The sequence below is a fragment of the Columba livia genome, chromosome 5 (assembly GCF_036013475.1).
Source record: "Columba livia isolate bColLiv1 breed racing homer chromosome 5, bColLiv1.pat.W.v2, whole genome shotgun sequence".
Classification (NCBI taxonomy): Eukaryota; Metazoa; Chordata; class Aves; order Columbiformes; family Columbidae; genus Columba; species Columba livia.
The window spans coordinates 6,005,672-6,033,416 of NC_088606.1; the positions used below are offsets into that span (position 1 = coordinate 6,005,672).

Genomic DNA, 27,745 nt, shown 5'->3' on the forward strand with positions numbered 1-27,745 from the left:
CAGTGGCACGCTCTTTCTCCCCACGGGCGAGTGTGTGTGTGTATATACTGTGTATATAGTCGGGTTGGGGGTGCGGATGGATGTGCAGCCCACCTTGACGGGTTCCAGCACCGCCTCCTCCCCTCCCATCGCCTCTGAAAAGTAGTTCTCCCCATGCACAAGCACAATTCCGCATCCGCGGAGCAACAGAGGACACAACCCCGAGATGCCAGCGGTCCCCGTGGTCCCCAAAGGCGATGGGAAGATGCTCCCCACCGCTCTCCTGCTGGGACCCCCCTGGGCCATTTGTGGGGGACGCCTTGCGCACAAGCCAAGCGGTTTAAAGAGGAAAAGAAAGAAACGAAGTTGACTGAACTTAATCTGGTTTGGGGTTTTGGTTGGGTTTTTTTTTCCTCGTTGTCGTGATTATTCAAAGAACTCGCACATCTGTGCTTTCGCGCTGGTTCCTGAGCTCGGCGCCGCGAGCGCTCCCGGCGATGCTCTTCCCTGGGAAACGCTTCTTTTTCCTCTAAGCGCCACCTCGCTAAAGAAAATAATTACCCCAAAGTGCTTATCGCTCTAACGCCACACAGATGTATTTATACTTTTATAAGGTTTTTCTGGCCCAAGATGGTGGGAAAGGTCAGTTCTCAGAGGAGACGAAGAGCATAAACTTTTGCGTTGTAATTTTTATTCTTGTTTTCTGTTCAATGGGACAAACTGTATCCTCTGTAAAGGTGGGTCAGGACCGAGGGTCTCTGATGTACAAAGGGGCTGGTGCAAAACCTGCCGGCTTTCACCCACCTTCTTTTCCTTTTCCTTTACGAGACACACAGAAGCAGCAACGCCAAGAAGCTTTGTGTCTTAGCCAGGTCCTTTTTTGACTTGTCTGCTGTTCATTGTCATTGCAAATTTGTAAGCAGAACTACCTGTCAAACGTCAGTCCAAAAAAAAGACAAAAAAAAAATGAGAAAAATAATTCAGAGCTCTCAGGGAGTAATAATTTAAAGGTTTAGAAAATTAAGAATTGGAGAATAAAAAATAACAACCATTAACATATTAACATTTCTATTCTTAAATTATGCTAAGTATATAGAGGACTGTTACTTTTTACTTTTATTTATTTGTGGTGTGTTTTTTAAGACAAACAAAACAAAACCTTTTTATACCACCAATACTTTTGTGATCCTTTTTTTTTGGCTTGTTTGTTTGTTCTTTTTCCTGTGGAGAGATGAGTTTGTCCCTGTTGCACTAGATATTGACACTATTTGAAATAAGGTTGTTTTTTTTTCTTCTTTTGTCAGATAATCGGTATTACTGGTGGGGTGTGGGGTGTCAGTTAACTATATGTACTGTATAGCAAAAGTGCTGTTTAAACTGATTTGTATAAAAAGAATATGGTTCTAAGCACCTGAAGGCCATGGGGTCTGCGTGCTGAGTGAAAGCTGTGAAAATCTCTCTAACCAGAGTTGTCAAGAGCTGTGGTTTTAGCATTTTGTTCTTTTCTTGCAACTTTTGACGCACTGTAGATTTAAAAAAAAAAAAGGAAAAAAAAAGACAAAAAAAAAAAAGACTTTCTGAGTAGCATTTAAAGCAGTAATAAATAAAGCAGATAAGCGCAAAAAAAATGTCCAGCACCTCATATCCAAGCAGCTGCAAAACCTGTAGATTATGTTCAAAGGTGGAGTTAAGCACTTTGCTTTAAGAAGGAGGAGGAAGTAAAGACAAAAGGTAATGACAATACTATTCCTTAACTAAAGTGCCTCTATTTATATTTTTTATTTATGGCTGAAAAAAAATGGGGCTGATGATAACAATTAAGGGAATGGACTTTTGGGGGGAATTTAAAATATTTTAAAAAAAGAGTAAAAAAAAAAGGCTAAAAAAAAAGTCTGGCTTCTGATGGTTTAAGGAATGGTTGGTCACACTTGTTTAATTCCAAAGGCGGTGGGAGTTGGAAAGGGCGATCACCTCCCGGGGTCCCTGGGTGGGGGGCTCAGCCGCCAGCACCCACCCCAGCTCCTGCCTCCGCCACCCCAGTGCCACATCAGGACCTTTCCTGACTGATTTCCTCTCACCCTTCCTAACCTGTTTGGTTGTTTAGTTATTGTTGTTTTACAACAGCCTCGTTACGGGGCTGGGTTTGCCATTATTTTATTTCCAAAAAAAAAAAAGAAAAAATATTATATCTCTATAAATAAATACAAAGGCTGTGTGCAGGTAATTCCATGTGCCATTGTTGAAAACTACTTTTAGATTGGTGCTGGTGTAAGTAGCCACTCTTTTCTCTTGGGTGTGTATTTTAAAGATGATTTTTTTTTTTAATAATGCCAAAAAGAAAAAAAAATCCATAATAATTTGTAAATTGAAGTATATGTCTCGGACCTTATTAGCTTCGTAGTGACCAAGGTAGTCGGTTAGGTGCAAGGATGTTAGTAGTCTTAGCTAGCAGGAAATGCTGTGTAATGTTATGAGACTGTACATTTTCTAAGATGGCAATATGCAATAAAGAAAAAGATTTCGGTGAGTGTACATGGCAGAGTCACCAGTTATTTTTCAAACTAGCAGTGTTTTTCCATTGTCACTGGTGCAGGGAAAAAAAAGAATAAAAGAATATTTGGGGTCTGAGCCAGCTGTTGTAGTTCGGGTGTGTTCGCAGTTCTTGCTGGCCTTGGGTGATCCCACACTTCACCGCTTTCCATGGTGCTGGGTTTTAGCTGGTTGGGGGTTTTTTCCACCCTCCTGGCTCACAGCGTCCTTGTTGGCTCTGGAACATGCTCCAGAGAGCGACACAATTCATTTCTTCCAGCTTCATTGCTGGCAATGCTGGTTCCCACCATGATGACCAACCAGCCTTCCTCTGAGCACTGGGGCAGCTGATGGTTCTGCATCACGGGATCAGATCATCTCGCTTTCTCCAGCTGACGGAGCTGAGCCAGCTGGTCTGGCCAACACAGAATCACAGAACAGTTTGGGTTGGAAGGGACCTTCCAAGCTCATCCAGTGCCACCCCTGCCATGAGCAGGGACATCTTCACCAGCTCAGGTTGCTCAGAGCCCCATCCAGCCTGGCCTGGGATGTCTCCAGGGATGGTTCATCCACCACCTCTCTGGCCAACCTGGGCCAGGCTCTCACCACCCTCAGTGTCAAAAATGTCTTCCTCATATCCATCCTGAATCTCCCCTCCTTTAGTTTAAAACCATCACCCCTCGTCCTATTGCAAGAGGCCCTGCTAAAAAGTCTGTCCCCATTTTTCTTATCAGCCCCTTTTAAGTACTGAAAGGCCACAATAAGGTTTCCTGGAGCTTTCTCCAGGCTGAACAACCCCAATACTCTCAGCCTGTCCTCACAGGAGAGGTGTTCCATCCCTAGTAAGCCCACCTAGACACACCAGACATGTTCTGTTGGCAGTAGCCCAAATCCCTCTTGACCTATTCATGCTCACCCACCAGACCACACCATTGCCTTTCTTGCACACCTCCCCATCTGGGCTTGGTGTCGTTTTTCTTCTTTCTCCAATGTTCTTTGCATTAAGTGACCTTTGCAGCACCCAGCACTGCCAGATCCTGCTGTCTGTACCAACAGGAGTGCCTGCATCATGCTCAGACCCAAATGCTTTCCCTTTTGATCAGGGCTTTCCCCAGTATAACCAGTAAGTCAGCACCGAGCCAGCACAGATGGGGTGTCCAACACATCCCTGTGAAAGTTGCGTGAGCTGTGTAGCAAAAGGACCTGAGCAAAAGGGGAACAGCTTCATTTGCTCTTCACAACTCCCTGTGTCCCCAGCACAGGGTGCATCCCTAAACACGTGTGAACAAGCCAGCCAAGCCCTACAGGCCAGAGAGGACCTGAAATTCTGGTTGATGGCAGATTGCAGGTTTCCTGGCCTACACCAGTGACACAGGATGGTTACCAGAAAGGGGACAGCATGGTGGTGGCGGATGTGAGCAAGGCCAGGGCAAAACTTTTAATTCAACTGAGATATTTAAGGGAAGAAAAAAAAAAACAAAACACTAAACCCTAGTAACATGCAAGCTTAACAACCCACAAACCCTTCCTCAGGGCTGCAATAGCAGCATATCTATGTCTGGAGAACATAAATTTGAGATACAAGCCTTGTTATCCCAGAGGAAATGGGATTGAAGTGGCCACTGTGCTGGACAGTGTGAAGCCATGTCGCCAGGAGCTCATGTCTATCAGTGCCGTGACTGGCTGGGTTTTCACCTGAAAAAGGGCTTCTGTGCCCCAAATCCTGGCTGCTTCCTCCAGTTAAAGCCATGAGGAGGGTGTGCCCAGACCTGCTGGTGCCAAGGGAGCTGCTGGGCATGACGCTCCCAGAGGAATTGCCCCACGGGCCACCCGGGTTGGTGGCACCAAACCTGCCGAGCCAGCCTTGGCTTTGCTCCGCTCCTGCCCAGCAGCTTTCCCCATTGCCAAAGGCTGGGCTGACTGGGAATCCTGACGGAGCTAGGAGTGTCAGGTTTCCTCTCCCATGCTCAACCTGTCATCCTGGGCATGGAAAAGATGAATCAAGAGGTTGGGGTGGTGACCTGGTGCAGACAAGGCATTGCATGCAAAACTCAGCTCACCAAGCTCACCAAGCAGGGCAGACACAGCTCGATGGGTGTCCCAGCCCCAGAGGCAGCACTGCCGCTTTGGTGACAAAGGCAAGGGTGGCAGGGTGCTGGGTCGGCAGGAGCTTACTGGATTTCACGTCCAAAAATATTTATTTACTCCCAAGAGAGGGTACAATGAGGCTGATGGATCTGTCAGGCTTTGACGTCCCTCCTGGAGACACTCGGGAAAGGGGCAGCAAAGCAGGGACATTGCCAGTCCTGTTCCTACCTGTGTTGTGGCTGGACATGGCTCTGTCCCCAGTGCCAGTGTCTATGTCACAGCTCAAGCAAATGTTCTAGGGTAAAACTGCACTTTGCCAACGTCACGTTCTCACACAGCCAGATCACCAGATGTGTGGCTTTTGTGCAGGGCTGGCACTGCTGGAGCATCCCAGGAACAGGCTCAACCTCAACGCAAAGATCAGTGTAGCAATAAAACCCCACGAAAGCACTTGGGTATTTCTGTACCAGCCTGTGCTGTGGGGTCAACATGCCTTTCAAAATGTGCTTCTTGGGGCAGACGGGAGAGGCCAAGCTGACAGGAAGACTGCAGGGTGCAGGAGGGAGGCTGAGACCCAGCACCATCCCCATCCTTGTCTCCTCTCCTGCAGACATCTCTTCTGTGATCCCTCCCTGGAATTGCTCAGGGTCCTGCAATAAGTGTACATGAAAAGGTAATTTCTCCACTCGAATCAGAGGTGCTCTAACCTGAAACCTCTGACAATTTTAAATGTTTTAGTCTTAAACCAGGCTTGATGCGTGTGTATAGGTAAGTCAGGGAGCAAAGTGGGAGCTTGTGCTGCTGGGCCCCAGCAAAAGCCTCAGGAAAGGCAGCACCACCATCTGCTGACACTTTCGGGACTTGACAGTTTTAGAGCTGTCCTGAGAATAAAATCAATCCTGCCTCTTGCTGTCCTCTGTCAGATCTCTACTGTGTTCTGAAAAACTCAGTGTTCTCTGGCTGCAGAACAGTCAAAACGCTGATTATTATATTTATGTTGTCCCCAATGTGGTTGAGGAGAGATAATTTTAATTCTATCCATCATAATTGACCCTGTCAAATAGCCAAAGTTCACGACATGTGGCTTCATTGTGGCTTTCTTCACTGCCTGAGCTGCAGGTTGATGCTCTGTGTCTCTGTGTGTGCAGGCAACACTAGTGCATGTCTGTGTAAGAGAACTCAAAGAGAATTGTAAGAGAACTGTAAGAGAGAACTTTCACAGGTCCTGTCAACTTAGCTCTGTTGCTTTTGAAGTCATGGAGTGCCCCACTTCACTACACTCCCTCCCAGGACTTGTCTCAACACCAGGGTCTGTGTTGAGAGCCTGATTTGCGCAGGCTCCCCTTGCTAAAACCCAGCTTTCCCTGCACTCTCTTGTCACGTTGAATGAACTTGATGTTAAGGTGGAGTCTCCTGGGGCAGCTCTGTGAAGAATGTGGCAAAACACTGGCCCAGGTTGGCCAGAGAGGTGGTGGATGAACCATCCCTGGAGACATCCCAGGCCAGGCTGGACGGGGCTCTGAGCAACCTGAGCTGGTGAAGATGTCCCTGCTCATGGCAGGGGTGGCACTGGGGGAGCTCGGAAGGTCCCTTCCAACCGAAACTATTCTGTGATTCTGTGATTCTATGAACTGCCATTTTTCCATTAACTTCTTTACCAGCGCATCATCTCTTTGGCTTTTCAGGACACTGATTAGGCAAAGCCTGGCTGGGATTGTGCCCACAACTCTCCCTAGGCTTTGGGCTGTGGGGAACCAGGAGCTTCTCCATCTGCTCAAATTTGCACTTGTGTATGCTCACAGGGCTTTACTTTGCCACGCTCTGTGCAGAGCATCCCCTGGGCCAAAGGAAAGGTGAGGACACCCCAGCTTTGTGCTTTGCACAGCTCCCAACCTCTGCCTGAGACCCTTTAAAGTGTGAGATCAGAGTGTGAAGCGCTCAGACAAGACCTAGTTTCTGCAGCAAATCTTTCCATTTTAATAGCAAGGGGCAACTACCATTTGAGTTATATTTTCTGGAAAGAATCCACAATTCAGATGTTGTATTCAAAACATGACGTGACCTCAGGGACAGAATATTACCAAATGTTCTGTAAAATGCACCAGACTGAGCACAGCAGCCACAGGCGCAGGTCGGGGAGAAGCACAATTGCCGCGGCACATCAGCTTTCACTGGAGAAAGAAATGACCTGGTTACTCAGAGCATTTTTTTTTCCCTGATGCTGAATTAGTTCAGAGTATGGTGCTGGACTGGGTGAGTAAATTCCATTTACATGGTTGTGAGGGAAAAAAAACCAATGTTTTTGAGCTCATGAATCTCTTTGGATGTTCCCTTGTTTATTAGTTTCTGAGCTGACTATTTATGGAAGAGATAAAGTTGAAGATAATTTATAAAGGCAAGGATAATAAATGCATAAAATTAAGGAGCTCAAGTATTTGGAAACTGCTCCCCAATCGGTTTCGTGGGCTTCTGCCAGTGCTTGCCTTTTTGAAACAAGCTGAACCTGGAGGAGCTCAGTGCCAGCGAGACAAGAAATAGCACAAATAACAAAGGGTTCCTCTCAGAGTTTTCTTCCTCTGCTGATTCATTGCTGGAGCCAGCTCATCTTTCCCGACCACCCCAGAAGCCTGTGGGCACGTCGGTGTGCTGCATCACCCAGGACAAACAGCCCCAGCAAGGCTTCAGGGCTCGATTGCTCCAAGTACCAGCACAACCCTTCTGGCTGGGGTGGGAAGAGGAGCACAATGATCCCTGCAGAAAACACACGGATTGTTCTTCAGTCCTGGCTGTTACAGCTTGTGCTAGAAGAGCCTGGGTTTAAGGCTCAGCCAAAACCCCACCCCTGAGCAGGAACCGGTGTGTGAAGCTGAGCACAGAGTGGCGATGTCTGCAGTGATGGGGACAGGAGCAGGGCAGGGCTGTGCAGGCACACCAGCCTGGCCTGGGGCCCGCTTGGCACAGTGCTACCACCTCCCTGGGCAAAAAATGCTGGAGGGTGTCACCACCTGCCTTTCTTCTGGTTGAGGAGGGGTCCTTGTGAGTGAATCGGTGCTGGATCTGTGCCGGTATTCCCTTCACCTTTGAGTCCCACTTGCTAAGTCTCCCCTGGCTTCAGTCACAACCCCCTGGGGTCTTCTTGGCTGAGCAGATCATCCATCACTCTCCAGCCAGACTAATGCAGGCCCTGGTGCCGTGCCCTGGGGTTTGTGCTGCTTTCACTTTGATTTCCCCAGTGACTCATACATTTTACACCACCGAGAAGGATTTACAGTCTGTCTCTCCATGCCACTTTTCCTCCTGCTTCTCACAGTGGTAATTTCCTAGGAAAAAATACCTAGAAAAGCAAAGCTGTACCCCAAGCACTTCAGTTGGGGTGAATGTAGATGCTTAAAGACTCGAGCAGTGTGATGCCAGCAGCACGACAGTAGCAACCCCTTTGCTCCTTTGCAAATCGGGAGCAGCAAGAGGGCTGGCCATGGTATGGATAGTGCCTCATCCTCGCAACATCCAGCCCCACCGAAGCCCCTGGGACTCATCCCACTGGTCCTGGGAAGCTCACAGCTTATGACAGCAAAACATGGGGTCACCCAAGCCTGGATCCCATTGCGGGTTACTCCTCCTGCAGGATTTGGGATCATTTTATTCTTCTGGTGCTCAGTTACTACCTTGTGCCTCTGTAATGCTTTGCAAGCAGATCTAAAGACTCACCCATTTACTAATAGTCAAAGTCACCATACAAAAATACAAATGCAGCTAGAGGGAAGAGGCAGCTCTGACACTGAACTAAGCACCCTGCCAGCATCAGGATTGCTCTCACCAGGCATCTGGACTGCAGGTTTACAGCTCTGCAGAGCGTGCAGCACAGGCATTAGCCATTGTCGCACAAAATGACACTTTTCTGATGTGCTTTCCAAATTATTAATATCAGCCTCTACAACAACCCTTCCAAAGAACAGCATGTGTCGAGTTTAACAATGACTACTGAATCCATCTTCTAATCTAGGTTTCAGAGAGGTCCACTTAGGGTTTGCACCTTTACTCCGAATGTTTTTATTTGGGATGCAGCAGTCCTGAGGGCAGAGTGGCTGATCTCATTAATAGAAGAAGGCTTTTCTTAGGATCATTAGCAGAAAGGCTGTGCTGGCGGCTCAGATCTCTGCTGGCATCTGCTGGATGTGCAAGCCAACGTCAGTGCTGAAAGAATAGCAAGGATGGTGGGTCTGGTTCACCTGAGATATTCTGGTTCTGGTGATGACTGTCAGCTGTTACGGTCCATCAGGCTGCCATTTATCAACTGCTAATTGTTCATACTTCCTAAGCTATGCACAAAGCATTTGTTTTGAATGGAGAGACTAGGAAGGGAGTGGAAAATCATTACATGAATGAATCGGATGATTCAATCAATGGCAAAATTACCATTGAGTTCAGTTAGAACAGTTCCTTCAGAAATGCCTGTCATTCAACAAGACAATGTTTTCCTTCTAAGATTCAACACCTTAGTTATATCAGTGGCACTCTTAAACTGAGGGTAAGTATGCTGGAAAGTCAACAAGGGACTAAAGAGACCAATTTTTAATTTGGCTTTGACTAACATTGTCGTGGGTATCCAGGGCTGAGCTGATCTTCAAATCATGTGAACTGCTCTCTCTCTTATGCCTAATATCCTGTGTTGAATAACCCACGGGACTTTTTAATTGGGGTGCTAAAAAGTGTCCCAACATCCTCTGCAGAGCCCTTGTGCAAACGAGATTGCAGTTCACCTTGCATTCAGGCTCATCTCAAGGGAGGAAGAAGGATAGAAGTATTTCAGAGCCATGGCTGGAGGGTTGGACGCTCAAAGCCAATTTTGCAGTATCTAACGCCTCAGTGTCTTGCTGCCTTCTGAGCTCCTTCAGCCCAGAGCTTTCTAAGTGGGGTGACACCAGCATGGGCATGTAAGAGGTGTGGAGCTGATGTCCCTGTAGACGCTTGGCCAGGAGACACCTCCTGAAATGTTTTCATTCCTGGGAACAAGCGGCTGTGAGCATGTGCAGAGTTTTCAGATCCAGGGGAAAACAGGGAGGTAAACCTCAGGTCTCCTTCTCCTGGGTGAACACACGGAGCTATTGTCAGGTGCAAGGACAGACTGACAATGCTGGCTCATGTGCTAGCATGGCCAAGACCTTCTCACCCACTCTGCTGAGGGTCAGCAACCTCCAGCACCACTGGGACACAGCAGCATTTCCAGCACGGGTCCGGCAGGCAGTCTGCAGCCTTCGGTGTGTTTTGTGTGTGTTCACGTGTGCCTCTCTGCTGTTTGTGATTTATTTAAGACATTTCACTCTTCGGCTGTATTTTTTAAAATATACTTTTAAAAATGTGGCTATAGATCCAGGTACCTGACCTGCTCAACAGTTGTGTGATATGAGAAGCATCTGTGGGAACTGGGGCTGTTTATCCTGCAGAAAAGGGGGCTGAGGGGAGACATTCTCACTCCCTACACCTACCTGAAAGGAGGTGGTAGCATGGAGGGTGTTGGTATCTTCTCCCAAGTGACAAATGATAGGATGAGAGGAAATGGACTCAAGTTGTGCCAGGGGAGGTTTAGATTGCAAATTAGGGAAAATTTCTTCCTGGAAAGGGTTGTCGGGCATTGGAACAGGCTGCCCAGGGAAGTGGTTGTCACCATCCCTGCAGATGTCTAAAAGATGTGTAGATGTGGCACTTAGGGACATAGTTTAGTGGCGGACTTGGCAGTGTGAGGTTAACGGTTGGACTCTATGATCTTAAAAGGTCTTTTCCAACCTAAATGATTCTCTGAGTCTATGATTATGAGGAGCAGAAGACAGGCACAGCTTTACAATACAGGCCGGCTCTCTACTGGAACTGCAGCAGGTCCATGTCAAAAAGGACGTGGTCAAGAGTCTCCCCTTGCTACAGCCCAAGTTACAGTTTAACAGAAACCTGCTAATTTGTGACAGCTCAAAGACCACAGCAGCTGCCCCTTATTCAGCTCTTCACATACAAGACTAACACAAAGGCACCGGCCAGTGCTTGTTTAAATATGTTGAAATTTGTGTTATTCCAACTTCACTACCACCTTCCTAGAAAGCCATGTTAGTAGTTCAATCCTGGTGCAGCTCCTGCGGTGCTTTGTGGTCGACCTCATTCCTGGCATCCCCACTCCTGCCCTTGCCAGAAGCAACTGCCACAAGGATGCTCAGCTGGCCTGTTCAGGGCATTTAATCAGGAGAAAACCAAACCAGTGTGCAAAAGAGGGAATCGGTGGGGTTTTTTGGTTGTTTAGTGCCTGAGCTGGTTAGTGAGAGTCAGTGGGGTGGTAGGGACAGAGGGGACTGGGAAGGTGGCCAGAGCTGAGCACCAAGGGGAGCAGGACCACCCTTTCCAGGGGCCTTCTGCCCTAAGATCCATGCAGCCAGAGAGAGCACCAAACGGCACATTGCGGATCAGGAACAGCAGCGCTGGACCTTCAGCTTCCTCATTTTCTTAACACCAGAACTGTCCCTTAGTTCAACTACTCTAAGGTTGTTCCAACTGGCAGAAAAAGCTCTTCTTGTGTGAAAAACAAACAAACAAAAACCAACAACAACAACAAAACAACGAAAGAAACAAAACAACAATAAATGTTGTAAATCTGTGTGGTGCCAAAGACAGGAAGGCTCTAGATGATGAATTCTGATTAAAGTACAGGCTCTGCTTCAGAGCCAGAGAGGGGCCGGGCTGAAACAGTGACATCCTTTCTCCTATGGAATGGACTTCATACCACAGGAAGGATACATGCCCAATGTCATTTGTACCCCGGTCAGAGGATTGGTGTTGGGGTGCTGCTATGCAGGCAATACATGGACTAAAATACAAGTCATCTGCCTTCGCCTGCTGTCTGTACTACACACGGCTGCTGAGCACTGAGCTCAGTTTTCCTGGCTTACGTTCTCCCGTTACAGAGCACAGGAACCTACTCTCAGGACTGTTGCAGCCACTCACAGAGAAACATCCTTTCTGAGAAGGTAGAACCCTGCAGCTTTTCTTTGCTGTCTCCTGGATTGTAGTTAAAGTTGTCTACAGATAATATGTCAATGACTAGTGTAACTTGGGCAAAAGCTCTTTAAGCTGTTGAAACACCAGAGTGCTCTGCTTGGCAAATTATCCTGCAACAAATCTCCTTGTTACCACCTCGGTAAGAATTAAATCTAATCTCATCATTCACAACCACCTCCTTCACTTTACACTAGCCAGACCCAGCTAAACAAGGGCAAGTACGCAAGAAATTCCTGTCTGACCCTTCCAACAAGTCACTAAGTGTTCACTTGCCACCCAGCAGCCTCTGTGAAAAGCTGTGGTGGTTTTGTATGGCTCCCCTCTGAAACAATACGAATACAGTGCTCGGCTTGCAAAATCCAGGATCTGCAGGGCAAAGTATCAGTGCCAAGAAGCAGCCAAGGGTCAAATCTTCTCCTCATGGACTTCAGGAGCACCACAGCATAAAATACGTCTGCATTAAAATTTCACGAACAATTAGGTCTGTCTCTACTATAATCCACCCGGCAATTTTTTTACAGGAGTTCCCTTCTCAAGGCTGGGCTGAGAATGATGCCAGGCAGAGACACTTTCATCTCCTGCATAAAAGACAATTTATTTCTTGTCTCACAAAGTAATGATAGTATGTTCACTTGGGTCACAAACAGCTGAAAAAGCTGGTTAAACAGTAACTTTGTATTTTTAAAGCCTGTACATGGAAAAACACCACCTGCCTTTCACATCTAACTCTGGCAAAGACCCAATATTAGATTCTGATTCAAAATACTAATTTAAGGCTCTAAGCCTTTGGACAAAAAGAGTATACTGATAAATTCAGATGAATTTATACCATGCAGTTGCACTTGCATTGTGTTATTTTCCTTTTTTTTTTTCAATGGCAGACAGCTGGTTTTCAAATATTATACTCCAGATGGATTCCTGCCTTCAATACAACATCTATTCTCTGCACATGCACATTTTCATATGCTTAAGAGCACACGAAGAACACATGGTATTGCTTTACCCCTCCGTTCAGATACCTCTCTTGAATGGCTCCTCTAAACATGGTTAAATTCTTAGAGATGTGAAGCACTTTGGATGAGCTCAAAAAGAAAACGTACATCTTGTGCACAGACTCAGTGACACCACAGTCTACACCCACACCCTTTTCCTCAGTCTGTGTGAAGAACACATTTCTCATATTCATAGTATTTTAAGCTGACAGTACCTAAAAAAGAAACAAAAAATAGACAACACTGCTGAAATTATGACAACTGAGGTTTCATCTTCCTTTCCATTCCTTCCAGTAACATACATCTTCCCTGTCACAACAATTACTCTTTTGTTATGCTTGGGAGTCTGGAAAAAAAACACATCATCTTTATAGATCACTTTTTTAGCCTGTCCCACAGTATAAGACTTTTTGACTATTGGCACTTCCACATATAATGAGTTAAAGCAGCATTTTCCTGCCATGATGCAGTTTTCACAGTGTGGTGTTTTCAGAGTGTCTTCCAGCTGCCAGTGCTCAGCTTTCAATTGCTTTTTTGGCACTTAACAAACAGCTCACACAGTCAGTGGGTTTGGGCTGTGTGTGTGTGGCTGCCTCTTAGCTCCACTGTGGCACTTTCTGCAGGTCTGAAGCACTCGCTGGTTTGTTCTTGCAGTCAAGCTCTTGCACTGGCTGTGCTCAGCAGCTATTACCAAGTGTGTCACCTGCTGAAAGGAAAGGGGGAAATTCCTTTCCCCATGGATCTCTCGCTGCTCACAGGCTGGGTCACCAAACCAGAGCTCACACAATGAAGAAATCACACCGCGGCTCATGCAGTCCCATGTCTCTGATGTTCTGGTAGTCTGGGTGCAAAGCGCTCCGAGCACCGGGGCCCCCCATATTTCCTCACTGATGGTTCCAGGGCCCGATGCCTCCATCCTGGACACCCACCCTTTCAGAGGCTGGTGTCGACAGCGTCCGCTTTGGCCTGCAAGGTGGCCTCAGAGATGGTGTCCGGCTGCCCATCCCGACAGAAGAGGACAGCGGGGTTCTTGCAGGCCCACATGGCCACCTCTCCCCCGCTCGCTGGGCTGGAGGAGGATGGGGCACTGCCCGGGGGGCCGCTGTGCCGGTTGACATAGCGCTCCCGCACGCGGTCAGCCCGGCTCCGGGGCTCCGGCCGCTGGCCTGGGGCTGAGAGGTAGGCTGCCACGTTGTTCCTAGTCCTGTAGCCGCCCTCACGGCTGCGCCGCAGCAGCACGGAGATGTTGGGGTTGCGGGCGGCGTAGATGAGCGGGTTGATGGCCCCGTTGGCCCAGGCCATCCCACTGGCCACGGCGTCCATGGTGGGTGAGAAGGGCAGGTGGCCGGCGGCAGCCGCCAGCCCCAGGATGCAGTAGGGCCCCCAGCAGCAGATGATGGAGACAATCATGATAAGGACGGTGGTGGCCGTGCGCATCTCCCCGTAGGCCCGCAGCAGGTGCCCGTAGGTGGTGAGGGGCCGCACACGGCTCTCGGCCAGCCGCACCGCCCGGCAGATGTTGTAGTGGCAGAAGCACATGAGGGCGAAGGGCAGGAGGTAGCAGAGCACGATGAGCGCCGCGCCATAGGGCGGCCCCAGGCGTGAGGAGCCCCAAGGCAGCACGTAGACGCAGCGGTACGCCCCGGGCCGGGCTTCCCGCTGCCCCTCGCCCGCCAATCCGTACCAAGGTCCGGCCAGGGCCAGGGCGGCCAGCCAGACGGCAGCCAGGAGCTGGGCGGCGCGGCGGCGGCCCATCTTGTGTCGGGGCTGGCGGACGATGGCGCAGTAGCGGTCGAAGGAGAGCAGGGCCATGGTGAGCGTGGCGGCGATGCCCAGCCCGGCGTGCAGCGCGGCGCTGGCCAGGCAGAGCCGCTGCCCGAAGAGCCAGGCGCCGGGCGGGCGGCTGAGCAGGCTGAGGAAGGCCAGGGGCAGGCAGAGCAGGGCGCCCAGCAGCTCCGACAGCGACAGCGACAGCACGAAGGCGTTGGTGACCGTGCGGAGCTGCCGGTGCCGGGCGATCACCAGCACCACCGCCCCGTTGCCCAGCGCAGAGAGGGCGAAGATGAGCAGCAGCGCCAGCGCCTGCGAGGCCAGCGCCGCCACCGACCATCCCGCCGCAGCCCCCGCCGCCGCCCCGCCGCTCTCATTGCCGCCGCGGGAGAGGTTCCCCGGCACGGCCGCCGCCGGCTCCATGCGCAGCCTCATGCCCGGCCCGGGCCGCGGTTGCAGAGGCGCTCCCGCCCGCCCCGCCCGCCCCGCCAGCCGCTGACGTCTCCTGGCCGCCGTTGCCCGGGGAACCGGCCCGGCCCGGGGGGGGAGCGGCGCCCACACAGAACAGCGGCGGGGCAGGGAGAGCCCGGGAGTCACCCGGGCTGGCGCCGGGACCCCCCACACCACAGCGGTGTCAGACTCATCCCGGAGCCGGGGAGCGGTCCCCACAGCCCCCCTGCCCTCACAGCCTTGTACCCCCCTGGTGAGAAGCCGCTAAATTAATGTACACTGTGATTAAATTACAAAAGACGTACCCATCATTAACCAATTGACATGAGATAAATGCTTTTTGATCACCTGCAAAACGAGGGGGCATTTTTCACGTTTTAGATCCTTCTGCACGACAAGAGAGAGACAGAAGATTGAGTAATATGCTGGTTAGAAGCAGAGTGCTTAGTTTATATTTAGCTAATAATTATAACTAGCATCATCAATTATCTCTTAGTAGAGATACATTGTATGTTAAAAATGTCTAAAAATTGTAATTAATGAATAAAAGCAACGCAAGAGTGTCCAGTGGTTGGAGAACTTATGGAGGATGATCCCCAGAGCTCCCCAGTGCCAATAAAATAAAGAATGCTGCTTGACAATATAACTGACTCTGCTGTTAAGCTTATTTCTTTGTTTCACCACCATGAAGGGACAGGGGGTCCTGCTCCCACCAGACACTCCGGCAGAGGTCAGGACCACCCCCACACTCTCAGGGCTGGGGTCTCACAAGCTGAAGGGTCAGGCCAGGGACCCCAAACAGGCAGCAGGACCCTGTCCCCCTGCTCCCAGCCATGCTGGAACTGTGGGCTCCTATGTTAACATTTTCTTAGGGATGGGTATGGTGAACAGATGATGATGAGATCAAATTAATGGCCCAAGAGCTTCTGACCTTTCTGTGCTGGGCTTCGACACTGCTGCAGCTCTTCCCCAGGAATCGAGCTGGGGTGGCTGATCACAAGGGAGATGCCCAGAAGGTTAAAACACACGGAGTTCGCTCCTGTAACTGCAGAGGATGTGTCTATCACCTCCTGCTCCCCCAGACCAGAGGCTGTATGGGATTTACCCAGGGGTTACAGGAAAGCTGGGAGCAACAGCCCCAAACATCAGCCTAGAAAACCTCCATCGGCAGCACGGTCGCTCCCAGAACGCGGGGACTTTTACTTCTTCATGTTCCAAAGTTATAATTTTCAATTTGCCAGAAGAAATTCCTCTCAGGCTTTTCCATGCCAACCTTTCCCACGCTCTCCAGTGTAACCCTCTCCCTTCTGCTGCATGAGCCCCTGGGAGACGATCATTTTCACGTCTCATTTTGACAAGGCACACTCCCACAAGTGTCTTCAATAAATGAACGTGATTTTGTCCAGAGACACAGTGGAAATTACAGGCCCCAAGCAGTTTGAAGCTCCGCTTCTGCCACTGCAAAGCCAGCCTACAGCCCAGGGCTCCGTTTGGTTTTTCCACCAGCAACCCTCCCTCGACGGACTCTGGTAATGCACATGTTGCCTGCACTTCGATGCGCAAGCTGTCCCTGGACTGAGGCAAAATTATCAGCAAATAATTAGCAATCAAAGGTCATAATGGCTCAGGCCTTCGAGAACAGCTGCTCCTGTTGAAAGTCAACCCTGGGCTATTTGCAGCCACTGGTCTGAGATACACAAGAGAAGACGTTTAGGGGAGCAGCGTGGTGTGGACAGGACTATATGGTAAAAGTTCTGAGCAAACACCTGCATCCAGCACCCCCCGGGACACAGGAGGCTCTGGCAGGGATAAAATGAGTGCAGCAAGGAAGGGAATGTCTGGACAGGACTGAGCAAGGAATGACAAAGAGCAGCACGACCGGCTGAGCAGAAGGCATCGAGCAAGGGCAGGAAATCCAAACCAACAGCTGCAACACACTCGCCAGAGTCCTGGAAATGAGCTCTGGGAGTGAAAACAAGAGGAGAAAGGCAGTGTTTTCAGCTGGCGTTTAATAGGAATCTGGCTTTGCAATTAGTAATTTGCAGATGTAGAGAAGGCACATAAATTTGAAGAGAGCTCTCCATTTCCTGTGAAAAATCATTTTAAAAAAGAAGAAAAATATTATGGCTTCTCAGAGCAGCCCATATACGCTAATCACATTGTACCCAATATGCTAATCACAGCAGAGGAACACAGCCTGTTATCTTCAAACACAGCAGATGCTGTCACACCACCAAAGCTTGTTCCTGTTGCTCTGGCATATTGTGACGAGCCGTATGGAGAAGCAGAACAGAAATAAGTGGGCAGAAGAAGCGCAGCACTATTAGTGAGACTTTGCTACTGCCCAGTGGCTCTGGTCACTTGAAGAAGAAGCCATGTTTGAGCGGGTCCTCCTCTTCGACAGTGAAGGTGGCTGTACCGGTGTAAAAGGCTTCTCCCGAGACTTCGACAACAACAGCATTGTAGTCCCCAAACTTGGCTTCCTGCAGAGGGATCAGGATCAAGACAGAGGCAATGGGAGGTTCTCTGCTCTCCTAATCCCACAAAATGTCAGTGCTACCTGTCACTTAGGCAGGGACATCCCAAAGTGTGCAGCAGCCCTTCTGCCACCACACCTGCACAGAATCATAGAATCATTGTGGTTGGAAGAGACCCTCAAGATCACCGAGTCCAACCATAACCTAACTCTAGCACTAAACCCTGTCCCTAAGAACCCCGTCTATGCCACTGCCCCCGCTCTGAGCTCGCGAGCCCCTGCGCTGCCACAGCGTGCGTTTGCCTCAAAGGAGGATGACAAGCTGGTGGCTGCCTGCAAGCCCAAGAGCTCCCTGGGGCACGTCCAAACCTTCACAGCCACGTGCTGCCAGATCCCATAGCTGAGCCTGGAAACCTGGGTGCACAGATCCAGCTTCTACATCTCCAAATGAAGAGCTCAGCTTTTGAGCAAGGAAGAGGGGACTAAACCAGGAATCCGCCCTTAGCTGCCACTGAGATTGGACGAGACTGCTTCATCTACATCAGCAATTCTTTCTCACCCCAGTCCCTTCCTGATGGCTGAGACAGGATTTGCAGAGAAGCCACACAACAGAACAAGGTCTCACTGTTACTTGTTTCTCTAATAAAAAAAATCTTGAAGCGTGAGGCTTGTGGGAAGGCAAGACCCCCAGGCACCTCCCTCCTTCCACACAGCCTTCCTCAGACACAGAAAGGCTTTTCTGCTTATCCACTGAGCCAAGGCCACAGCACTTTTCCAGCAGACCTCAAGACAGGGGGAAAATCCAGCACAAACCACTTGCCTTCACTGCCTTCCCGGTGAACAAGGACCCGGTGGTGCTGCTCCGAAAGGTCCTGGTCTGATTCAGCTGGATGAGACCCTTATGGTACTGCAAGGCGATGCGAGCAGTCACTCCTGAACCTGTCGGACTTCGGTCAACCTACATTCATAAGAGAAGATGAACCAGCTCTAGGGTTTTAACAGAAAACAATGTTGCTCCCCTCAGTTCTCTCTGCCACGTTTATACAGAACTTGGGGGAAACCCCTCTAGGTCAGGGTTTTATGCAGAATCTAGACACATAACAAAGGAGAAGACAAAATAAGCAGGTTTGGTGTACTTTTGCACTGGGATCAGCTTTGGCAAACTTGTAGGGATGAGTGATCTAATAAATATTGGGGCTACTTGGGGAGCACTTTAGAGTTTCCCAGCATCACAGCAAAAGGACTGAGACAGGCAAAGGCCCTTCCCCATTCTCACACATCAAGGCAGGATCAGCTCTCCTTACACTACTTGAGAGAGCTGCTGGCCAGCCTGGTTTTTAAAACCTCCAAAAATACAGCACTGGCCAGCTTCCCAGGCAGTCTGTTCAATACTCCACACTCCCCACTCCCGGGAAGTCCAACCAAAACTTCACCTGCTATTTGTGTGATATGTTATCCACTGCAGACAAGGACAGAAGTTTACACCCCTTCTTTTCTCTCCTGCTCTGCTGATCCCCAGCAGCTGCTCTCCAAATTAGGACTTTGAAGACATGCACTATGTTGGGGTCACACCTCAGCCTCTGAGCTCCTGGGAAATTCCCAGCTATGGGGCATGGGTATGAACATTTTTAAAATGCCACCATCTAAGATGTGCAGAAGTATTTCTGTCACTAGGAGCCAAAACAGCATGTGTTAAGTGATACTCAGCTCTTCAGAGACATCACTGCAGCAGAAGCAACAATCGCTGCTGCCCAAAACGAGAAGAAACAGAACTGCCCCCCAACTCTGCAGAGGATGTAAGAAGGGAAAAGGAAAAAGCTGGTGCCTTGTGTGTCTGAGAAGAGCCCATTTCTGTACCTGTTCATCTGCAAACACGCAGATGTTGGTGGTGGGCTCCTCACTAAAGGCATCTTTCCCATCTGTCAGGATGGTGCCGTAGAGGAAAGCCAGGTCTTCGCTTTCAGGGTGATGAAGCTTGAACTGGGGACAAAACAGACAGGTTCACCAACACGAGCAGCCGTTGGGCAGTCTGCAGCACGTGCAGCACAGCTTCCTCAGGGGACCAGAGGAAGGGGACACGGCCACAGTGCTGGATTCCCACCTCTGCTTCTCCAGCAACAGAGACAGCAGCAGCAGGAAACTCCTTCTCATGCCCTTGTGAGGCTGAGGGGGACTCTGGAATTCAACATGTGGCTGGAAGGATGGGACCCCCTCCCATCCTGAGTATCTCGGAGGAATAAAGGGCCTTGGTCTGGTGCAAGGAAGATGTTGAGGTATCGCAGCGTGCTGCCATACCTGTTTCTTCACCGCTTCCGTCACCGCACTCGCTGCATTGACAAGGTCTCTGGTCTTGGAAGAGCAGACATCGAGGCCCAGCTGCTCGGCACTGAGAAAGGCGTAGAATGTGCCACCATAGCCAATGTCGACCACCACCTTTCCGTGACCGGGGACGTCGATAGCCAAGTCTGGGCAGAGAAAGGGAGAGTGGTGATGAGGGGGAACCATGCTGAGCGGTGGTCTCTCACACAGAGCCAAGGAACCCAGCCAAGCACAAGGAGAGTGAGGGACACATGATGACTTAAGTGGTCTGATGCCAGAAAGTGGCATGTGGGACCTTACACTATCCCTGACGGCCTCTGAGGAACACCAGAACTGCGGAGGGATTTGCCAGATGTCCCTCAGCCGGGCCACCATAGAATCATTTTGGCTGGAAGAGACTCTCAAGATCATCAAGTTCAGCCATAACCTAACTCTGACACTAAACTGTGTCCCTAAGAACCCCCCTCCAGGGACGGTGACTCCACCACTTCCCTGGGCAGCCTGTTCTAATGCTTCACAAGCCTTTCCATGAAGAATTTTTTCCTACTACCCAATCTGAACCTTCCCTGGTGTAACTTGAGGCCATTTCCTCTCCTCTTATCACTTGTTACTTGAGAGAAGAGACCAACCTCCTCCACGCTCCAAACTCCTTTCAGGTAGTTGTACACAGTGATAAGGTCTCCCCTCAGCCTCCTGTTCTCCAGGCTGAACAGCCCCAGCTCCCTCAACTGCTCCACATCACACTTGTGCTCCAGACCCCTCAGCAGCTCCGTTGCCCTTCTCTGAACTCCCTCTAGTACCTCTATGTCTTTCCTATAGTGAGGCACCCAAAATTGAACACACCAAACCCCACCCCAGCGCGGTGGCCCCAGTCCCCACCGGTGGCGGCGGCGAAGGCGGGCACACTGTGGAAGCGGACCGGGTTGCCACTGCGGCAACCGTCCCAGGGCACAAAGGCGGTGACAGGCCCGCAGGGGCAGCGCAGCTGGACGGCAGTTTCGGGGGTGCTGGGCGCCGCCACCAGCCCGTAGTCGAGGGCGAAGCGGCCGAGGGCCAGCACGGCGTGGCCGCACATGGTGCTGTAGCCGGCGCCGTGCAGGAATATAGCTGCCAGGTGGGCGCCGGCAGCGGCCGCCCCGCCGCGCACCACCACCGCCCCGTACATGTCGGCGTGGCCCCGCGGTTCGTGCATCAGCGCCCGCCGCACGTGGTCTTGCGTGGCTGCCACCTCCCGCCGCAGCGACAGCAGCGACAGCCCCCGCGCCGCCACCGCCTCCTCTGCCGCCTCCAGCCGCGGGACGATGCGCAGCGGCTCGCCGCCCGTGTGCATTTCCACCGTCTGCAGCACCAGCCCCGAGGGAGAGTGCGGCGGCAGCCGCCGTCCCGCACGGTCACCGACACCGACACCACAGCCTCCCGCCGCCGCCATCGCCCGCGCCCCGGGACACGCCCCCTCCCGAGGCCACGCCTCCGAGACTGAGTAGCCCCGCCCCTGCGTATGGCAGAGAAACCGACCCCCACCTCCTGCGCGGGACCACGCCTCCGTTCGTCGGGGGGTGGGGCTTGTCCCCGCGTCGGAAGCGGAAGTGGCGCGTGCGGAAGTGGCGGCGGAGGGGCTGTTGCCAGGTTACCGGGATGTTCCGCGCCGGTAGGACGGGCCGGGGGCTCCGGTACCGGGCTGGGAGCGGGGATGGGGGTTGCCAGGGCCTGGAGCGGGCCGGGGGTGGCGCTCGGTGCCCCTCGGCGGCGAGGGAGCCGCGGTGTGCGCGGTGGGGCCGGGCCGGAGCGCGGCGGTGACGCGGCTGCGCTGTCCCGCAGCGGTGGAGGTGCAGCCCGCCTGCCTCGGGCTGTACTGCGGCAGGATCGTCCTGGCGGTCAACGGCTCTGCGGAGACCTACGGGGACTGCGGGGTGAGTGCGGCGCGGCGGGGGCAGCGGGAGGGGGTGCGGATCCCGCTGCGGGCGGCACGGCAGCCCGGCCCCGCCGTGCCGTGGGTGCGGAGGCGGTGGGGACGGCGAAGGGCGGGCGGAGCTTTCTTACCTGCTGCAAAGGCTGCTCAGTGAAACACTCACAGGATCGCGGGGTGGTTGGGGTTGAAGGGACCTCTGGAGATCACCCAGTCCAACCCACCTGCTCACGCAGGGTCACCAGAGCAGATCACACAGGATCATGTCCACGCGGGTTTGAATGTCTCAGAGAAGGAGACTCCACACCCGCTCTGGGCAGCCTGGGCCAGGCTCTGGCGCCTCAAAGGAAGGAAGTTTCTCCTCAGATTCAGATGGAGCCTCCTGTGCTTCAGTCTGTGCCCGCTGCCCCTCACCCTGTCGTTGGGCACCACTGAACAGAGTCTGGTCCATCCTCTTGACACCCACCCTGGAGATATTGATCAGCAGAAATAAGATTCACAGAATCACAGAATCAACTGGGTTGGAAAAGACCTCAGAGATCATCGAGTCCAACCCTTGGTCCAACTCTAGTCCGTTTACTAGATCATGGCACTAAGTGCCATGTCCAATCTCAGTTTAAAAACCTCCAGGGATGGCGAGTCCAGCACCTCCCTGGGCAGCCATTCCAATGCCTGACCACTCTCTCTGTAAAGAATTTCTTTCTAATATCCAGCCTAAATTTCCCCTGGTAGACTTTAAGCCCGTGCCCCCTTGTCCTATTGCTGACTGCCTGGGAGAAGAGACCAATCCCCACCTGGCTAGAACTTCCCTTCAGGTAGTTCCAGAGAGTGCTGAGCTCACCTCTAAGCCTCCTCTTCTCCAGACTAAACAACCCCAGCTCCCTCAGCCTCTCCCCATAGGTCTTATGTTCATGTCCCTTCACCAGTCGTGTTGCTCTTCTCTGGACCCGCTCCAGCACTTCAATCTCTTTCCTGGACTGAGGGGCCCAGAACTGAACACAATACTCCAGGTGTGGCCTCCCCAATGCAGAGTACAGGGGAAGGATCACTGCCCTTGTCCTGCTGACCACGCTATTTTTGATCCTCTCAGGTTCTCTTCTCCTGGCTGAACAGCTCCAGCTTTCCTCATAAGAAAGATGCCAAAGGAGGTGCTGCAGGCTCGGTGCTAAACCAGAGCCAAGACGAGGGACTGCGAAAGCTGGAACAGAATGGGATGGTAGAGAGAGCTGTGCTGAAATTACTTTCTGCCCACGGATTTTGTTGGAGTACTAAGGCAGAGCAAGGTCCAGGGAGGGTGAGATGAACAGGGAGCAAGGAAGTCTGGGGAACAGGGGATGTGAGCAGCCTGGTGAGTGAGCTTCGCGGTGAAAGGGAGGTGTCTTGGCAGGCAGACTGAGAAAGGGATTCTTGGATGAAGCCTTTTAACTGTGCTTCACCTTTGTTTATATTAAGAAGCAAGAGCTAGAGAGAGCAAGGCCGGTGTAAACTGAGAAATTACTGAGGTAAATGTTTCACCTCTTTAAAAATCCGATAAGTTTCTTGCCCCAGCACCAGTTTTCCCAGGAACTGCAGTGGTTCATTATTGGTACTCAAAAGCTTAATGAATGCAGTCTCTGCTTTTTGTAGGTGTGTCCTAGGGGTCAAAGAACCGATGACAACAAAATCTGCCGGGAATGTGTGGGATCTCCAGACCGCTATGACTGGCTGTACCTTGGCTTCATGGCCATGCTTCCCCTGGTTTTACACTGGTTCTTTATTGAATGGTACTCGGGAAAAAAGAGGTTCGTATACCCCTTCTCCTGATAAGTTATTTTGAAATGGAAATCTTGTATCAATGAATTATCAATCTGAGATTCTGAATTGAACTGTCCAGCAGTTCCTGCTTTTGGTTGAGCTGATGCGGTAGCACATGAGCTTTTTGAAGCTGGGGGGGAGGTTTATTTACAAGTGTCAGTCCTGCGGGTCCTTCTTGTAGAATCACAGAATGGTTTGGGTTGGAAGGGACCTTCAAAGCTCATCCAGTGCCACCCCTGCCATGAGCAGGGACATCTTCACCAGCTCAGGTTGCTCAGAGCCCCGTCCAGCCTGGCCTGGGATGTCTCCAGGGATGGTTCATCCACCACCTCTCTGGACAACCTGGGCCAGGCTCTCACCACCCTCAGTGTAAAAAAAATTTTCTTCATTTGTGGCTTGAATCTCCCTCCTTTAGTTTAAATCCATCACCCCTTGTCCTGTTACAAGGACATTCTTGCCAGTCACTGCCACAGGACGTGGTCTGTGTCGCTTTCCCGTGGTGGTGCCCAGTCCACACGGCAATCTGTGCTGGACTGGGTTTCCAGTCGGGCAGGAGCAGCACGTTGTGTCAGCCCCTCTCTCCTGGGCCGGACCTACCACCCGCAGGGGTCCTGATCGGTGGTGCTGCACATGTGCAACCAGAGAATGGGTTGGAGTTTTCTCTTTAGAAGTATGTGTACTGGGTTTTGGTCTTTATGGCATAGTTGATGTAGGCTTTGCGTCAGTGTGGTGCTTCAAGGAAGTTCGGTTAAAACAGGGGTTTAAAAACACAGGTCGTGTGGCCATTAGGTGTGCTGGACTGGAACTTCTGAGAAGTAATGACTGTAGTGTGCTAAACACTAAAACACAGGGGACTGAGAGGGTTAAATATATGTATACCATCTTTATCAAGGACTTAGAGCTTTGAAAATTTTGCTTATATCATATGTGACAATGCCATCCCTTCCGAGACATGAGGTGTCTTAACCTCACTGCTGCTTTCTTTGAAGCTGCAACGGTTGGTGGGGTTGATGTCCCTGCCCTGCCAGGGAGCTTTTGCTGAAGAAAGCTTTCATTTAAGAAGCTGGAATGTTGTTCAAGCACATTTTTACTTACTAAATCATCTGAGATTGTAAATTAGTTTTCACATTCAGCTTCAAATACTTTTTATTCATGCAGCATTGTCCTGTCCTTGGTCACGCTGAATGTCAACTCTGGTGAAGGTTCTTCACCACATGGGCTTCCACCTCTTACCTGTTTTTTTCCGATTTCTTTTAGCATTAGCAAAGTAGTGGTAAACTTCTCTTTGTCCTTCCACAGTTCCAGCGCGCTGTTGCAGCATGTCACTGCCTTGTTTGAGTGCAGCATTGCAGCGATTATTACGCTGCTCATCAGCGACCCTATTGGCTCTCTGCATATCCGCTCCTGCAAGGTGAAGAAGCTTTCGGACTGGTACACAATGCTTTACAATCCAAGTCCTGACTACATCACCACAGTGCACTGCACTCAGGAAGCAGTCTATCCCCTGTGAGTGGAAAGGCTTTTGTACTCCTGTCTGTCCCTTTTATACAAGCGTGTTTCGCTCCGTGCCTCCTCTCAAAGCTGCAAAAAATGTTCAGATATAACTCAGATCAATGAGCATCAATTCCTGAAGTCTTTTAGTGCATTGACCTGCTTTGTGTGAAACACTTAGCAGCACCTGGTGACTTTCTGAGTCACCAAGGAAGGTGGCTTAATCCAGGCTATCTAGCTATAAAGCATAAGACTTCATTTTTATTGCCCCTTGCTGCATCTTGAGCATTTCCCTTAGGAAAAGTGAGCCTATTGTTCTGTTTTTACACCCTCGGCTTGTAAATACTTTAGACTCGCCTGACTCCAACCCCAATTTTCCTGGTTCTCAGTTGAGTCTGCAAGAGAAAAAGATCAGCACATTTTAAGGATTTTTTTTTTCTTTTTCCAGGTACACCATTGTGTTTAAATATTACGCCTTCTGTCTTGTGTTAATGATGCTGCTTCGCCCTCTTCTGGTTAAGAAAATTGCTTGTGGTTTGGGGAAATCTGATCGATTTAAAAGCATTTATGCAGCGCTGTACTTCTTCCCTATCCTCACCGTGCTTCAGGCTGTTGGAGGAGGCCTGCTCTGTGAGTTGTCTCCTGATGACGCTAATAAACATACCGATAAACACACACTGGCAAGTGACTTAGGGGAGAGTGCGAATGGACGTGGCATCATTTTTGCTTTGAGAATAAGGACATTGTTTAAGATTATTGTGAGGAGTGTCATCTGTAAAGGTTGCTCATTAGTAGCCCTGTCCTTACCTTACCAGGCTCTGTTGGTGCCACTAGACTGTTCCTTTTCCAAAAAGGGAATAGGGGAGGGAGGAGAAGAATTGACTTCAGAGGGAGTTCGTTCCACTTTCTTCTAAGGTAGAGTTTGTGTTCAGGGGTGGATTAAAGTACAGGTTTGGGGAATTCAGCTGTCTGTGGTTTAGCTTCCAGTGTACTTGTCACATGAAGGGGACAGGTGCCACAAAATCCTCACTGAGCCAGCTTTTCTCATCTGCTTTTTTCTCAACTAGAGGTTTAAATGTCCAGTTACTCCATGTAGGAGTAACAGTGGTTTGCTTGTATATTTGCTTGTATATTTCCTAATACACTATTTATACTAATCCTAATATCCTAATACACTATATATTTCCTAATACACTATTTTAGGTGTTTGTTGTTTGAATAAAACAATGGAGCCTGCTTTTCAGTAGGCTTTCAGTAAAACAAATAGAACTTGCTTATACCAGAGAGCTTGGTTCTTCTCCTTACAAGCTCTATCTTCTATCCCCCCCCACCAGTGGAAACAGAGGATGTTTCAAAAAGGTGGATCCAGTTTGAAATCATGTAGGATCGCTCCCATCCATTGCATTTGACACAAGTTGTTACATTTGAAAAACTAAGTAGTATTGACTGGTTGCACTTGGCTGTCTCTTCCCGCTCTGTGTGTGTGTGTGGTGTGATAAGAGGTGGGCAATAGGAGCTCAGTTGACCTCACACCCATGGTTATGTATATAAAATCATCACTGCTGAAATGTAAATGAGGCGTTCTTTTTTCTGCTAATCTGTTCAATGTTTGCTTTTAGATTATGCCTTTCCTTACATCATACTGGTGTTGTCTTTGGTTACACTGGCTGTGTACATGTCTGCTTCTGAAGTGGAGGTAGGTAAATGTTTCCTACGTTAAATCTCATAAACCAAAATACTTGAATGAGCAGAGACCGCTTTGTCTCTTGCCTTTTCTCAGCAGTGTATTCTGCATTTAGGCCTCTTCCTTTATGACTTCTCTTAGCTGGAGGAAGCTCCTGTGAGGCTTTACTCTTGTGGTGCACTGAGAAGCTGTGTTCTGTGCTGGAAGGGCTCAAACCCAGGAGGCCTCACACAGTCTCTGTGCACAACCTGTAACATCTCTTGAACATCAGGTACGAACTAATGGGCTGAATGCTAACAGGATATTGTGTTTGTTTTGCAAGTCTTTCAAGGATCTTCTCGCCAGGAAGAAAAGGCTTGTTGTCCTCTTCAGCCACTGGCTACTCCATGCCTACGGAATCATCTCCATTTCCAAACTGGATAAGCTTGAGCAGGACCTGCCATTGCTTGCCTTGGTACCTGCACCTGCCCTCTTCTACCTGCTGACAGCAAAGTACACCGAGCCGTCACGCATACTCTCCGAAGGTGGAAATGGACATTAAAAGGAGCCAGTGCCAACAATGCTGGCCTAATGATCTGGGTTAAGTGATTTCAGTGCTTGTTGCGCTTTGGAAACTTCTGTTTTAAAATAGGCTATTTATGTACAAACCTTCTAGGTGAAACACCTAAGAGACTGTGTAATATTAAAAAAAGCTGCACTTTGCAAGTATCTGGTATAGATCAAAAGGAATGTGTTTTTATATCTGTTTATCACTGTGAATCTAGTACAGTGGTTTGCTTGTATATGTTTATTTCCTAATACACTATTTTAGGTGTTTGTTGTTTGAATAAAACAATGGAGCCTGCTTTTCAGTAGGCTTTCAGTAAAACAAATAGAACTTGCTTATACCAGAGAGCTTGGTTTTTCTCATTACAAGCTCTATCTTCTATCCCCACCCCACCAGTGGAAACAGAGGATGTTTCAAAAAGGTGGATCCAGTTTGAAATCACTATAGCTTTGAAATTGAGTCCATCTTTTTGAAACACCCTATAGACTTCCATCTTCCTTCTGTCAAAAAAATAAAACGTGTTGAGCATCTCCTCATTTATTTCTCATGATGCTTTATTCTTGACTGCCAGGGAGGAGAGGAAATGTGAAGGAGAAGGGAACAGCTCTTTGTATGTACAACAGCACCACTGCAATGATAGAAACTGATGGAGTGAATGAAGTACTAAACCAGCCCTGATTTA

General features: G+C 50.0%; 3 protein-coding genes across 6 annotated transcripts; 1 reads left to right on the top strand and 2 right to left on the bottom strand.

Annotated features, from left to right (window-relative positions):
• Positions 1-12,203: 12,203 nt before the first annotated feature.
• Positions 12,204-16,660, bottom strand: GPR135 (G protein-coupled receptor 135). The gene has a single exon (XM_005516118.3). It carries the CDS (start codon positions 14,829-14,831, stop codon positions 13,560-13,562), a length of 1,272 nt encoding a protein of 423 aa, XP_005516175.2. The 5' UTR covers positions 14,832-16,660; the 3' UTR covers positions 12,204-13,559.
• A 177-nt stretch (positions 16,661-16,837) lies between these two features.
• Positions 16,838-21,112, bottom strand: L3HYPDH (trans-L-3-hydroxyproline dehydratase). Of its 2 annotated transcripts, none has more exons than XM_065063235.1 (5): positions 20,521-21,112; positions 19,618-19,787; positions 19,180-19,302; positions 18,139-18,280; positions 16,838-17,325 (listed from the first exon to the last, which is right to left on the bottom strand). In XM_065063235.1, the coding sequence occupies exons 1-5, from the start codon at positions 21,068-21,070 to the stop codon at positions 17,204-17,206; spliced, it is 1,107 nt and encodes a 368-aa protein (XP_064919307.1). In that variant the 5' UTR covers positions 21,071-21,112; the 3' UTR covers positions 16,838-17,203. The 2 variants fall into 2 exon arrangements, with proteins under 2 accessions (XP_064919307.1, XP_021148496.2); XM_021292821.2 differs by having other exon boundaries at positions 16,838-17,329; positions 18,143-18,280; positions 20,521-21,110.
• Positions 21,113-21,139: 27 nt separating this feature from the next.
• JKAMP (JNK1/MAPK8 associated membrane protein) lies at positions 21,140-27,599 on the top strand. 3 transcript variants are annotated; one of them, XM_065063236.1, is made up of 8 exons: positions 21,166-21,289; positions 21,460-21,551; positions 22,638-22,763; positions 23,174-23,328; positions 24,641-24,847; positions 25,281-25,462; positions 26,452-26,528; positions 26,839-27,599. In XM_065063236.1, exons 1-8 carry the CDS (start codon positions 21,277-21,279, stop codon positions 27,055-27,057), a joined length of 1,071 nt encoding a protein of 356 aa, XP_064919308.1. In that variant the 5' UTR covers positions 21,166-21,276; the 3' UTR covers positions 27,058-27,599. The 3 variants fall into 3 exon arrangements, with proteins under 3 accessions (XP_064919309.1, XP_064919308.1, XP_064919310.1); XM_065063238.1 differs by lacking the exon at positions 22,638-22,763; XM_065063237.1 differs by lacking the exons at positions 21,460-21,551; positions 22,638-22,763 and having other exon boundaries at positions 21,140-21,289.
• The last annotated feature ends 146 nt before the right edge of the window (positions 27,600-27,745 follow it).